The following is a 14,898-nucleotide window of genomic DNA, read 5'->3' on the forward strand; positions in this document are numbered from 1 at the left end:
TGGAAACCTTCAAACTTCAAAGCATCACCAAATTCCAATTGCAATGAAGTGCGCTGTGGCCAACTTAGGAAAAATAGACTAAAAAAGAAAACTAAGACAATTCATTTCACAATGGTAATTTCAACAATATTAATAACTTTGGAGTTGAATTGGATCTTTCTAAATACAAAATAAGTTTTAAAAAAAATTAAAAATGAAAAAAGAAATTAATAAATTATACACGTAAGTTGATGGAAATGAGAGAATCATAAAATATCGATAAGATCATTAGGTTAAGGATCACAAACGTCAGAGAGAAAAAGGTAAACAAATCTCACAATTTTTTACTCCAAATCCTTTTAATTTAATTGTTGGATTACGGCTTAATGACAGTGGCGATAATCCCAGCAGGATCCACACGGCATGTTTGTCAAATTAATGAATAAAAAACCTACTAAATACTTAGTAATTTCCGGACTACAATCATGCATTTGTTTGCGCTAAAAAGAAATAATGTAAATGGTAGAGCCAATCTAGTCAAGGCTTAAAACAGAAATGTCATTTTAAATTGATTGTTTTTTTCCTAGATTGATAAAGTTATAGATGAAGTTTTCAAAATGATTGCGGATTGATTGTTTACAAAGAATACAATTTTAGCCACAAAAAACGCGTTACGTTACGAGAAATAATTATTTTTCAATTTCAAAGTCTCACGCGTTAATAGTGAGGTCAACGGAAATAAAACGAACCAATACGTGACGACGGTTTAAAACCGGCCGATAAAACGTTCGACTTCCTAGTCACCAATATATAAATTTCCATGTAAACACCTACCATATATTTTTGATTTATACAATATAACATCAAAAACACTTGGAAACCTTATATTCAGATAACGTGGCAAGTTCGACCCAACCAATATATCCGTCCAAAAAAGACGGAGGAAAAAAAAAAAAAAAAAAAAAAGATTAGAGATGCGCTCATATCCAAGTAGTGTCACCACACTTAAAAAAAGTGTAGTGGTTGACAGCGTAAAGGGTGGTGCAAAAGTAGAAAAACGTATTGGGCGGGGGAGATGAGAATTGAAGAAAGAATTTAAACCGTCCGCGGGGGATTAGGAAGAGAAAAATCAAATCTCGCACGTAAAATCGTTGCGTCTCCAGTCTCCAGATGCCAACTGTTACTGTTTTTCTGGTTCCTCTCAGCTCTTCTTCTGCTCAGCTGTACCCAAATTTTTCCATAATCGAAAAAACGCATTCAAAGCACCCCCGAAGCACCCTTTCCCCTTAAATCTCACCACAATTCAATAACCCGCAAAACCCAAAAGTTATGACCTTCCCTAATTCAAATCCCCCAAATTGTTTACAAAAACCCTAAAAACTCTCCCCAAATTCAATGATGAATTAGATAGACTCTACCCAATTTCTCGTATTCTCTGAGAAGGCTGTTGCTTTTTTATACTCTGTTTTCGATTTCTCTCTCTCTGTGTGGCTGTGGGTTTGTTTGTTGGAGAAATCGAAGCTGATCCAAATGGGTTTCCGGGGTTGTGTTATGTTCCTGTTCCTGTTCCTGTCACTGTGTGCGCCTGTGCAGTCACAGAGCGAGGACCAGCCAGCCATGGAAGATATCCTGAAAAGCTTGACATCCAAACTACCCAACAAGTGGAAGGCCGGCACCGATTGCTGCACCTGGGCCGGAGTCTCGTGCGACAATAGCAACAAGGTAACCGGCCTCGTAATCAAGGAGTTAAATCTGACGGGTAAGCTCAGTCCGGCGGTTCGAAACCTCACGTCGTTGCAGAGTCTGCAACTCATGCGGAACAGCCTCACCGGAGACTTCCCGAGTCTCAAAGGCCTCGGTTCGCTTCAGAAGGTTTACGCTAACGAGAACGGTTTCACTTCTTTTCCGGCGGGTGATTTCTTCTCCGGCCTTTCCTCCCTTCAGGAAATCTTCATCGGTCAGAATCCCTTCTCCCCGTGGCAGATTCCGGAGAGTATCAAAGAGGCCTCGAGTCTGACGACATTTTTAGCTGGTGGAGCCAACATTACAGGTAAAATCCCGGATTACTTTAACTCCACCTATATGCCGAGTTTGACAGACTTGGATTTGGATTCGAATCAGCTGCAAGGCGGGTTGCCTTCGAGTTTCGCGGGTTCGAATATTAACAAACTTAGGTTGGAGAACAATGGGAATCTTAATGGCACTCTTGATGTGTTACAGAACATGACCGAGCTGAATGAAGTTCATTTAAATGGGAATAAGTTCACAGGTCCTTTGCCAGATTTTTCGAATATCAAGAACTTAATATTCTTTGACGTGAGGGATAATCAGCTCACTGGTGTCATTCCTTCTTCATTGGTGAATCAACCCTCCCTAGCTAATGTTACGTTGAGCAACAATTTGTTTCAGGGCCCCAAGCCCAAGTTCAAGAGTGGTGTTGGGTTGGATATGGATGTAGGGAATATGTTTTGCAATCCTAATGTCGGTCAGGATTGCGATCCCCGTGTTGATATATTGCTTTCGATTGCCAGAGACATGGGTTACCCTACTACGTTTGCACAAAATTGGAGGGGGAATGATCCTTGTGATGCCAACGATGGTTCTTGGCTTGGCTTGACATGTTCAGGAGGGAACATTACCAGAATCAGCTTTGGTAAAAGGGGGCTGGCAGGTACAATATCCTCTAACTTTTCCTTGCTTACATCGTTGACAGATTTGAGACTCAATGATAATTTCTTGACTGGGACTATACCTGTGGAGCTTACGAAACTTCCAAACCTTAAGAATGTAGATTTCTCAAACAATAGGCTCTATGGTAAAGTACCTGTGTTTCGAGATGGTGTGGTTGTGAAATTAGAGGGAAACCCTGATATAGGTAAGGACCAGCCTAGCACGCCTAGCGCACCTCCGGTTCCGGCTCCTAATGGTGGAGGTGACAAGAAATCCCAGACTGGTGTGATTATTGGGGTTGTTGTCGGATGTATTGTTGGATTGGTTCTAGTTGGGGTTCTCGTCTTTTGTATGCTGAAGAAAAAACAGAGGCGTTCTGGTAAAGTGCAAAGTCCAAATTCGTTGGTTATACACCCTCGTCATTCTGGTGATCAAAATGCTGTCAAAATTTCAGTTGCTAATAGGTTAAATAGCACTGGAAATGAGTCTTACAATAGTCCCCCAAATAATGGACCTAATAACATCCAGGTTGAGGCTGGAAATATGATCATTTCTATCCAAGTTTTGAGGAGTGTGACCAATAACTTCAATGAAGATAAGATATTGGGAAAAGGTGGGTTTGGAACTGTGTATGGAGGAGAATTGCATGATGGAACGAAAATTGCAGTGAAGAGAATGGAATCTGGTGTGGTAGCTGAGAAAGGCCTGCATGAGTTCAAGTCTGAGATTGCAGTTCTTACTAAGGTCCGACATCGTCACTTAGTGGGACTTCTTGGATATTGTTTGGATGGGAATGAGAGGCTTCTTGTCTATGAGCACATGCCGCAGGGGACTCTTAGTAGACATTTGTTCAACTGGAAAGAAGAAGGGCTGGAGCCACTTGAATGGACTAGAAGACTGACCATTGCCTTGGATGTTGCGAGAGGGGTTGAATACCTGCACGGTTTGGCCAACGAAATTTTCATTCATAGAGACCTTAAGCCTTCTAATATATTACTTGGAGATGATATGCGGGCGAAAGTGGCGGACTTTGGATTGGTTCGTCTTGCTCCAGCAGGGAAAGCCTCTATAGAGACGAGACTAGCAGGAACTTTTGGCTATTTGGCTCCAGAATATGCAGGTAAACTTCTTATACTCACTATTCTTTTCAGATTAGAGTGTACTGTTTTCTCTATGACGGTTGGTATCTCTGTTAATTATATGAACAGGGCAAGTATGAGATTATATCTCACTGATGTGGTTAGAGAAACTGGCATAGTTTAATCACCTTACGAGATAAGTGACCATCACAGGGTGAAAAATATACTTTTGTCCTGAAACTATAATGACAGTAGGACAGAATTTGACCATATAGAACTTTGGTGTTCTGATCAGCCAAGTACATGTAGGACTAAATTGATATAACTGGAGTTCGCACGTACTAAACTTCATAACTCTACACATTGCAGTATGCACATTCTGAGATAATGATAATTGGGGCATGCTAGGAATGTACTATGTTGTTCAAATTTAGGAATGTGAAGAATACAAAAAGAAACTGATATGGCTAGTAGATGTAGCTGAATTAACCTTGGATTTATTGTATCTGTGCACAAATACTGACATTTTCCTATGGTTCTGCCATTTGGTTAAACTTGCACATCTCTTGAAACATCTTTCATTGAATTGACAACATTTTGTCTTGGACAAATGCCATAACTCAACTCTGGACTTCTTTTTTCTTTTTTTCCCCCTTCTTCATTCTAATAACCTCACAGCAGTTATGCATAATGTTTGTTGTACCTGTTTCCTTGTATTGACAATTAATCATGATATTTTTATGGTATCAGCAACCGGACGGATGACACTCAAGGTAGATGTGTACAGCTTTGGTGTAATATTAATGGAGTTGATCACCGGTAGAAAGGCAATTGACGAAAGCCAGCCTGAGGAGAGTTGTCACCTAGTGACATGGTTTCGTAGAAAGTTCATTAAAACAGATGCACTCCCTGAGATTGTTGATCCAACCATTGATGTCAATGAGGAAACTCTTTCTAGTATAAGCACGGTGGCTCAGCTTGCCGGTCATTGCAGCGCAAGGGAGCCGTACCAAAGGCCTGACATGGGTCATGCAGTCAATGTTCTTTCATCACTTGTTGAGCAGTGGAAGCCCTCTAAACAAGAAGATTTTGATGACATGGATGCAATCAACTTTGATGTGCCACTCAATGAAGCAGTAAAGAGGTGGCAGGCTGCTGAGGGCAAAAGCAACATCGATGACTCTTCATCTTCATCAATATTTCCCAGCGGGGATACTACCCAGACCAGCATACCTAACCGGCCTTCTGGATTTGCTGAGTCTTTTACATCATCAGATGGGCGGTAAAGACATCGAAAGTTACCTTGTGGCTTGTGGTGTTGTTTTTTCCTTCTGCTCCATGTTTGCTCTTGTGCTTTCCTGATCTGACGGTGGATACATTTTTTTCCCATCTTTTGAGTCAGAGTAGTTTAGATTAGGGATAATGTTAGTGATTGTTGTTTTAGCCATGTCGGACGTGTTTCGTTACAAGGAGTCGAGGAATACTTATTCTGGGAATCTGGTAGTCTTATGTGTCAATGGTGAGGCCAACAGAATGGCTATACCTCTTTTGAGTGCGAAATACATCCCATAAAATATGAGAAACTGTGCTAGCCAAGTAGCTAGACAACCGCACAAACCAACCAAATCTTGTTCTACCACAAACATGTGATGGTTCGAAACTAACTAATAAAATTTTTGACGTTACCAATCACCATTTTCGAAAAAAAAAAATCCCTTAGATATCCGGTGACCAAAAAGTAAAATCTGTTTAATACAGGAAAGACGTACGTATACGTACTGGGCAGGGAACCCTAATCAAAAGTTAAAACGTCCGCGGGGATTAGGAAAGAATCAAAACCATAATCCCATGCGCAAATCGTTGAGTTTTTTTTTCTGATTATTTTCCAAAACAAGCATACCAAAATCTAAAACACATTCAAAGCACTAGAACCACCCCATGTCCCCATCTCCAGAATTAAAACCCACTTGTTATCACTTTCCTTTCCCCTCCTCTATGTCCGCCGCTTCTTCTTCTCAAATCAAAACCTAAATAGTTGAAACACATAAACCCTAGACCCTAGACACGACTCCACACTTCCCATTCCCCCATATCATAAAAGCTTTTGCTTTCTGTACTCTGTAGCTGTTTTCAATCTCTGGTTTTCTTGGCAAAAAATATAAGTTACATAAACCCCACACCCTATACTCTATGCCCTAGACACGACTCCAAATGGGTTTCTGGGGTTGTGTCTTCGTTTTGCTGTCACTGTCCGCACCTGTGCATTCCCAGTCCCAAAAGCTCAGCGAGGACCAGCCAGCCATGAAAGCTATTCTCGAAAACATCAAACCAAAAGCACCCACGCATTGGTCGTCTGGCGCCGATTGCTGTACCTGGGGGGACGTAACGTGCGAAAATGGCAAGGTGGTCACCATCATGATCAAAGATCAACATCTCTCCGGCTCTCTCCGTCCAGACATCAATAAGCTGACTTCTTTGCTGCGTCTGCACATTATGCGCAACAATCTCACCGGACCCTTCCCAATCCTACAAGGCTTGGCAGAGCTTGAGGAGATTTATGCCAACCAGAACAACTTCACTTATTTTCCAGTAGATGATTTCTTCTCCGGCCTCGATTCCCTTCAAGAATTCCACGTCGACTACAACCCCTTCCAGGCGTGGCAGATTCCGGATAGCACTAAGTTTGCCTCCAAGCTGACCAGTTTCACAGCTGGCGATGCAAACATTTCCGGAAAGATCCCGGAATTTTTTGACAGCAACAATATGCCTAGTTTGGTTACCTTGGAGTTGGCTTATAATAATCTCGAAGGTGAATTGCCTGCCAGTTTTTCCGGTTCCGGGATTCCAGTCCCTTTTGTTGAACAACAACAATAAGCTCAATGGGACTATCTCTGTGTTACAGAACATGACCAGCTTGACTCCAGTTTGGCTACACGGTAATCAATTCACGGGTCCTTTACCAGAATTTTCAGAGCTTACCGACTTATTGGATTTGAATTTGGGGCATAACAAGCTCAAAGGTATTGTTCCTGCGTCTTTGCAAAACCTCAGTTTGCTTCAGAATGTCAGTTTGTCCAGCAATTTGCTTCAAGGACTTATGCCCAATTTCACCGGTGGTGCTATTAAGCAAGTGGACGTGACATCTAATAACTTTTGCACCAATGATGCTGGTACTAAATGCGATCCCCGCGTGACTATATTGCTCTCCATTGCCAAAGACATGGGTTACCCTACTGCGTTTGCAGAGAATTGGATAGGGAATGATCCTTGTGGTGGTAGTACTCATTGGACTGGTCTAACATGTTCAGGAAAAGATGACATTACAGTTCTCAATTTTCCCAACATGGGTCTGACGGGTACGATTTCTTCCAATTTTTCATTGCTTACATCCTTGAATAGATTGATACTTAGAGATAATAGTCTAACCGGTATTATACCCCAAGAGCTCACAAATTTGCACAACCTTGAAGAAATAGATCTCTCAAACAATAAACTTTGTGGTAAAGTACCTAGCTTTCGAGAAAACGTGGTGGTTAAGTTAGGAGGAAACCCAGACATAGGTAAGGACCATCCTAGTGGCCCTACTAATGGTGGAGGTAGCAAGAAATCCAAGACTGGTGTGATTGTTGGGGTTGTTATGGGATGTATTGTTGGAGCACTTCTAGTTGGTTTGCTTGCTTTTTATTTGCTTAAGAGAAAACATAGTCGTTATAGTAAAGTGCAAAGTCCAAATTCATTGGTTATACATCCTCGTCACTCTGGTGATCAAAATGCTGTCAAAATTACTGTTGCTAACAGGGTTAATGGCATTGGAAGTGAAAATCACAGTAACGGACCTAATGATATTCAAGTTGAGGCTGGAAATATGATAATTTCAATCCAGGTTTTGAGGGGTGTGACCAATAACTTCAATGAAGATAATATATTGGGAAAAGGTAGGTTTGGAACTGTGTATGAAGGAGAATTGCATGATGGAACAAAAATTGCAGTGAAGAGAATGGAATCCGGAGTGGTAGCTGAGAAAGGCCTGCATGAGTTCAAGTCTGAGATTGCAGTTCTTACTAAGGTCCGACATCGCCACTTGGTGGGACTTCTTGGATATTGTTTGGATGGGAATGAGAGGCTTCTTGTCTATGAGTACATGCCGCAGGGGACGCTTAGTAGACATTTGTTCAACTGGAAAGAAGAAGGCTGGAGCCACTTGAATGGACTAGAAGACTAACCATTGCCTTGGATGTTGCGAGGGGTGTTCAATACCTGCATGGTTTGGCCAACGAAATCTTCATTCATAGAGACCTTAAACCTTCAAATATATTACTTGGAGATGATATGCGGGCGAAAGTGGCAGATTTTGGATTGGTTTGTCTTGCTCCAGCAGGGAAAGCCTCTATTGAGACAAGGCTAGCAGGAACTTTTGGCTATTTGGCTCCAGAATATGCAGGTAAATTACTTTTATTCACTGTTCAAACTGTTTTCTCTGTGATGTATGATTGGCTATTCCTGTAAATTATATTGGTCAATGAACAAGGCCAGTATAACATTATATCCTACTAATTGTGCTCTAGAGATCCTGGCATAGTTTCACCACTTTAGAAGATCAGTATTCACTACAGGGTGAAAATTGTAGCTTCATCTTGAATATGTGAGGGCATTGGGAATCATAAAACTTCAGTATTCCGATCAACCACATGTAGGACTACTTTAAATTAATTGTACGTCGATCGTCAGACATACTAAAATTCCTAACAGTGCGCACATTCAATATGAGACAATAATAGTTTTGGCATGTTAAGAAAAAAAAAATGTTAAGAATGCACAATGTGAAGAACTTTGATCAGGAATGTGAAGAATACAGAGAATGATTGATGAGGATTGTATGTGTAGCTGGCTAAACTTGGAAACCAAACAGTTCGATCGTTATATTGTTTTCTATAGGACACTTTCCTTTCCTGCCGCCTTTTGATTAAACTTGAATGTATTCCATGTGTATCTAACATTGAATTTCCTATCTGTGTACTAAACAAGTGTCCAAATTTTGAATTAAACAAATGCTAGAAACCCTCTTCTACTCTGTCTCCTGTGCCGCCCCCCCCCCCCCCCCCCCCCCCGGTTAATGCGCAGTTGTGCATATAGTTTGTTTTACTTGTTTCCTTGTAATTTGTCAATTAATGAATACATAAACTCACAATATTTTCATGGTATCAGCAACTGGACGGATGACGCTGAAGGTAGATGTTTTCAGCTTCGGAGTAATATTAATGGAGTTGATCACGGGAAGAAAAGCACTTGACGAAAGCCAGCCTGAGGAGAGTTGTCACCTAGTGACATGGTTTCATAGAAAGATCATTAAAACAGATGCACTCCCAGAGATGGTTGATCCAAGAATTAATGTCAATGAGGAAACAATTTCTAGTATTAGTACAGTTGCTGAGTGTTGATGTCATAATTTGGTTCGATAAATACTTTTAACTTTTCAACCCATTCCACGTGGTACGCGTTGAAATGTCAAAGAGTCCACGTAGGACTCTGACATTTCAACGCACTTAAACCTTTTATCGAGAAAGAAAAGATAACCCTAAGATGGAAATAATCATGACTAGTGAGATGCCTCACTTTGGTACTCCAAGTCTTCAACCTTGGATCTCCACCTCTTAAGTCTCGGACAGTCACCATGTGATTAACTCACCATCTTGGATGGCAAGGCAAAAGCATATCACGACCTCACTACTGGAATAGCACATTCCAAAGGAACCAAGAGTCTCAATCCCCAAGACCAAGAGTTCGACCCCCAAGCTTAGAAGCCTCGACCTCTAAGGATCATGACCACGAGCTCCAAGGCTAAAGCCTCGACCTTCAAGCTACGCACATGTAATCGTCATGAAGAGACATGGAGCACCAATCAAAGCAAAATCTCACCAACCATGTCACATGTCAAGTTCCGACATAAGGCATGGCCTAAGAGTAATTCCAGGAAAAGGAAGCTTGGATAGGCGCCACCTGTCTCTGACCCTTCACCAACCATATCGGACCACATGGTGGTGACACCTGTCACCAACTCTGTCAAAGCCATCCCTTGGAGTGTCAGCAAGCAGAAGGTATGGGCTGACACTCCGATTTTAAGGAAGAACCCATACTTTGTCCTTTCCATCTCAACCAAACCAGAACACATCATGGTGACACCTGTCACGTACCAACTCTGTCAGCCCATCCTGGAGTGTCAGTAGGCAAAGAGTGGGGGGCTGACACCCCGATTTTATGGGATTGAGCCATGCCTTTCCCTTTCCACGTCAACTCTCTTCTCCTATAAATACCCAGCCTTCACAAGGCTGAGGGGAGGACTTCGACTTTCTCTTCTCTCCGAAAGCTATGCCAAAATGCATAGTCCTTTCCATAGAGCTCCGCCAACTCGAGGTGGTGGAAGCCCAACACGAGGTGAAGGAAGTCCGAGACGAAACTATCAGCTTCACCCAACAAGGAGCTTGGAAGCCCAACACGAGGTGGAGGAAGCCCAACGTGAGGCCATCAGTTCCACCCAAGAAAGGAGCTTGGAAGCCCAACTCGAGGTGGTGGAAGCCCAACACGAGGTGAAGGAAGTCCGAGACGAGACTATCAGCTTCACCCAACAAGGAGCTTGGAAGCCCAACACGAGGTGGAGGAAGCCCGACGTGAGGCCATCAGTTCCACCCAAGAAAGGAGCTTGGAAGCCCAACACGAGGTGGAGGAAGCCCAACGTGAGGCCATCAGTTCCACCCAAGAAAGGAGCTTGGAAGCCCAACTCGAGGTGGTGGAAGCCCAACACGAGGTGAAGGAAGTCCGAGACGAGACTATCAGCTTCACCCAACAAGGACCTTGCCCAACACGAGGTGGAGGAAGCCCGACGTGAGGCCATCAGTTCCACCCAAGAAAGGAGCTTGGAAGCCCAACTCGAGGTGGTGGAAGCCCAACACGAGGTGGTGGAAGCCCAACACGAGGTGAAGGAAGTCCGAGACGAGACTATCAGCTTCACCCAACAAGGAGCTTGGAAGCCCAACACGAGGTGGAGGAAGCCCAACGTGAGGCCATCAGTTCCACCCAAGAAAGGAGCTTGGAAGCCCAACTCGAGGTGGTGGAAGCCCAACTCGAGGTGGTGGAAGCCCAACACGAGATGGTGGAAGCCCAACACGAGGTGAAGGAAGTCCGAGACGAGACTATCAGCTTCACCCAACAAGGAGCTTGGAAGCCCAACACGAGGTGGAGGAAGCCCGACGTGAGGCCATCAGTTCCACCCAAGAAAGGAGCTTGGAAGCCCAACACAAGGTGGTGGAAGCCCAACACCAGGTGAAGGAAGTCCGAGACGAGACTATCAGTTTCACCAAACAAGGTAGCTTGGAGGCCCAGGATCAGATGAAGGAAGCCCGAGGCCATACCTTCAGTCACAAGAGGTGAACGACCAAGGCTAGGCACAGGACTACCAGGGCATACCTTCAGTCACAAGTGGACGACCAGGGCTACTCATGTAGCCAAACTAATCGAAGGAAAAGATAGGCCCACTTGAAGAAAACAACCCCACCACTTTACACTTGGATTTCAACGGAACCTCCGTTGACTCGTTGATGCCGAAATTGGCACCAACACTGAGCTTGCTGGTCATTGCAGAGCAAGGGAGCCGTACCAAAGGCCTGACATAGGTCATGCAGTCAATGTACTTTCATCGCTTGTTGAGCAATGGAAGCCATCTAAGCAAGAAGATTTGGATGAGATGGATGCAATCAACTTCGATGTGCCGTTAAATGAAGCAGTAAAGATGTGGCAGGCTGCGGAGGGCAAAAGCAACATTGATGAATCCTCATCTTCATCGATCTTTCCTAGCGGGCATACCACCCAGACCAGCCTTCCTAATCGGCCTTGTGGATTTGCAGAGTCGTTTACATCATCAGATGGGCGGTAAAGATGCCTTGGTGGCTTGTAGTGTTATTTATACATCTGCTGCTTCATGTTTGTTCCTCTTGTGCTTTTCAGATCTTAGTTGTTACCAACTTTTAAGTCATAGTAGTTTCAAATGTTCTGGTACATTAGAGCTTGTGGAGATGACCACTAGACAGAATTATCAATGAATATGTAATGATAATCCTTCATTCCTTCGTGGACTTTGTTTAGATGTGTTTAGTAGTGGCACATACCTTTGATTAATCATCCTAAGTTCAGAACTGCAGATAGCACTAACGGATTGTTATATTCACCACACTATCCCAAGCTAGCCTTGGATTATACCATGCTATGCATTCTCCGCATAGTCCCTTGATTGATGTATGTCTTCTAGCTTTTCTAAACTGGTGGGTTATAATCGTGGTAAGTAGGGGTTGAGGAATGAACGAATGATGCGGCAGAGGTTTTTACACTAATATCCAGAATCGTTCATGTTAATATAAATGTCTTATTTATCTTTTTGCAATCTTACGTAAGATTGCAAAAGTACTTTATTATAACACAACGGTAATACAGGGGCCTCCCGCCTTGGAAATGCATAAAAAGGCCGGTCGGTGTGGTTTGGATCGAAAACTCCAAAAGAATCATGTGGCCCATCGTGGTACGCATATATAAACGCTCCAAAAGTATCGTTAGGTCTTTTGGGGGTCCCCACTCCTGACTTCATCCGTTTCACCAAGTTCCGGCTATATGTTTCTGCAACTTCTGGGATAGTGCCAGTGCGAGGCCAGCCAGTCTCAGACATCACGATACTCACATTTCGGTACTCTGCTTTCTCCATTGCCCAGTAGAATGAATCCACCATAGCATCGAAAAGGTTCTGGTAGGCCAATTCCCCATCATGAACCACAGGGGCGGTTGCATTAAAGAGAGCGTAGTCCAAGGAAACGTGGCTTCGGTCGGCAGCATATGCATAGTATGGATAGACATTGATCATCAGCGGTGCTCCGTATGCTGATAGAAGCCGGAGAACGTCTTTCATGTCATTGAGGTTATTTGCTGCAAACTCACCGGTAGAAGGCGGATAAGAAGCCCCCAAAACTGATGATCCCACAGATGTTGTCACCATATCTGCTTTCCCAATTTTAACGAGCTTGTCTTGTAGAGACTTGATTATGGTTAAAACCTCCCTAGCAAAGGGACCTGGAATCATTTCATTGCCAACAGTGATGTGAGTGACACGGAAGGGCTTTAAGGCACCATCGATAACTTCTGTGTACCACTAGTCCAATTCATCGGCACTTGCCGCCAAGTTGGGCACATCCTCGTTCCGTATGCCAACACAGTGATGCCAACAATAGTCATGTCAGGCCGGCCTTCCCACTTACTTCCAATGAATTCGGCACCGGTGCGATCTAGAAATACCCTCACATTGTCTATGTCATAAGTGTCGACTTGAAATGGCATGGTTGGGTTGCGCCGCTATCAGCATTAAACCCTATGCCTTCGACAAGGACCAATATTGCTGAAGTGATGTACAGAGTGAATATTGTCAACCTAGCCATCACTCGATCACTGCAAAATACGGCAACAGTTATTACTTAATATCATGTGGACAGTTATCTTCCCTCAAGGGAAAAGAAAAATACTTTACGCGTTTTAAGAGCAACTCCAACAGCTTCCCTATAATTTTTGTATTATAGAGAAGCAAAAGTCAAACCTTCAGCCTATTTTTCTTCTCCAACTCCAACAGATTCCCTAGTTTACAGTAATTTATAAAATCTCCATATTCTTCTTTAAAATTTTGGAGTTTGCTGTAAATATAGGGAATTTGGTTTTCTCTCTCCTCACTTTCCCTAAAATAGAGATAGTTATAGGGAATCTGTTGGAGCAAAAGATGCTCATTTTTCCCTAAAGTAGAGAAAAATCAAAATATAGGGAATCTGTTGGAGTTGCTCTAACATACTGCGATCGAGATCGATACCCTGTATGCATGTACTTATCAATATAGATGCCAAACCAAGATGTGTGCATTAATCTCAAATTAGGTGATTTGTGTATAGCTTACTAATGACACAGGAAAAGGAACCGCATGCATGCAGAAAGATGTGTGCATTAATCTCAATAATTATGCAAGTTGAGGCCAGCTAGCTGCAGCTAGGGTAGTCGACCACTCATCACTATAATCTTGTTTAGTATCTATATGATTCGTAAACGTATGTATACATGTTTAGTAGTTACAATATTTATGTGACACATAAAGAATGCAAGTTTTGTGTCGGAAAGAGTGAAATTTACTAATTTAAAAATAAGCATATTCGTATGTGGAGATAAGTTTTTTTTTTTTGGTAAACCTCGATGAACGAGGAAATTTAATAGAAAAAGAAAAGAAAACAGCCACTCGGGGGGACATAAACCTTACCCTAGCAAAACACGAAAAACGAAGTACATGAAAAACAACCTCGTCTCTATAAACCAATCAAACTAACAACTAACAGAACTGAAAATTAAGAAGACCCAACCAATCACGACTACAAAAAGAACCTATTAATTTGTATCTATATATAACCTATTAATTAGCTGTTCTATTTTCAAATTATATTGATCAAAATGCATACTCATCAAGCTTTGTGATATTGTTATATTTTACTGATATACGTATGTATATGTATCATTCTATATAGGGGGCGGATCCGTGACCACTTAAAATATAGTTAAGATTATACTCTGATTCTAGACCATTAGATCATATAACAACTAATGGTTCAGATTAAACAATATTTTTATCGGTTTTTATTTTTAATAAATGCATATTCTAAAATACAAAAGTAGATGATTATACTTTTTCCTTTTTTCTTACTCCTTCATTTACTGCAGGAAAAACCCATTTTGGAATACCAAATCAAATGACATTATCTATTTAGTCACTTTCTTTTCTAACCTCATTAATTTTAAGGTATCAATTGGAAAACTATTTAGAATTTTTCATATAACATAGAGTAAATTTTGTTTAGAGGTTGAGAAAAAAAAATTCTTCATTTGTTGATTCTACTCCTTAGGTGAGTTGCATATCAATCAAAATGCAAAAAAAAAAAAAAAAAAAAATCAGTTTTATTTTCTCAATTAATTTTTTCCCTGCAACAAATGAATTTAGAGAATAAGAGAAACAAGAAAGTAATTTGAGGGAATGGATCCTGTAATTATTGAGCATTTTTTAAGTTGTCTGTAATAATGAATTTGGAGGAGAATAGGAAAGAAATTACTG

General features: G+C 41.9%; 1 protein-coding gene and 2 pseudogenes across 1 annotated transcript; 2 read left to right on the plus strand and 1 right to left on the minus strand.

Annotated features, from left to right (window-relative positions):
* The first annotated feature begins 1,036 nt into the window (after positions 1 to 1,036).
* On the plus strand, positions 1,037 to 5,245 carry LOC112197382 (receptor protein kinase TMK1). The gene is made up of 2 exons (XM_024338027.2): positions 1,037 to 3,769; positions 4,479 to 5,245. The coding sequence occupies exons 1-2, from the start codon at positions 1,510 to 1,512 to the stop codon at positions 5,012 to 5,014; spliced, it is 2,796 nt and encodes a 931-aa protein (XP_024193795.1). The 5' UTR covers positions 1,037 to 1,509; the 3' UTR covers positions 5,015 to 5,245.
* A 573-nt stretch (positions 5,246 to 5,818) lies between these two features.
* LOC112200604 lies at positions 5,819 to 11,655 on the plus strand (annotated as a pseudogene).
* Positions 11,656 to 12,141: 486 nt separating this feature from the next.
* On the minus strand, positions 12,142 to 12,978 carry LOC112199755 (annotated as a pseudogene).
* Positions 12,979 to 14,898: the final 1,920 nt, after the last annotated feature.

This window comes from Rosa chinensis, chromosome 4, assembly GCF_002994745.2.
Source record: "Rosa chinensis cultivar Old Blush chromosome 4, RchiOBHm-V2, whole genome shotgun sequence".
NCBI classification, from domain to species: domain Eukaryota; kingdom Viridiplantae; phylum Streptophyta; class Magnoliopsida; order Rosales; family Rosaceae; genus Rosa; species Rosa chinensis.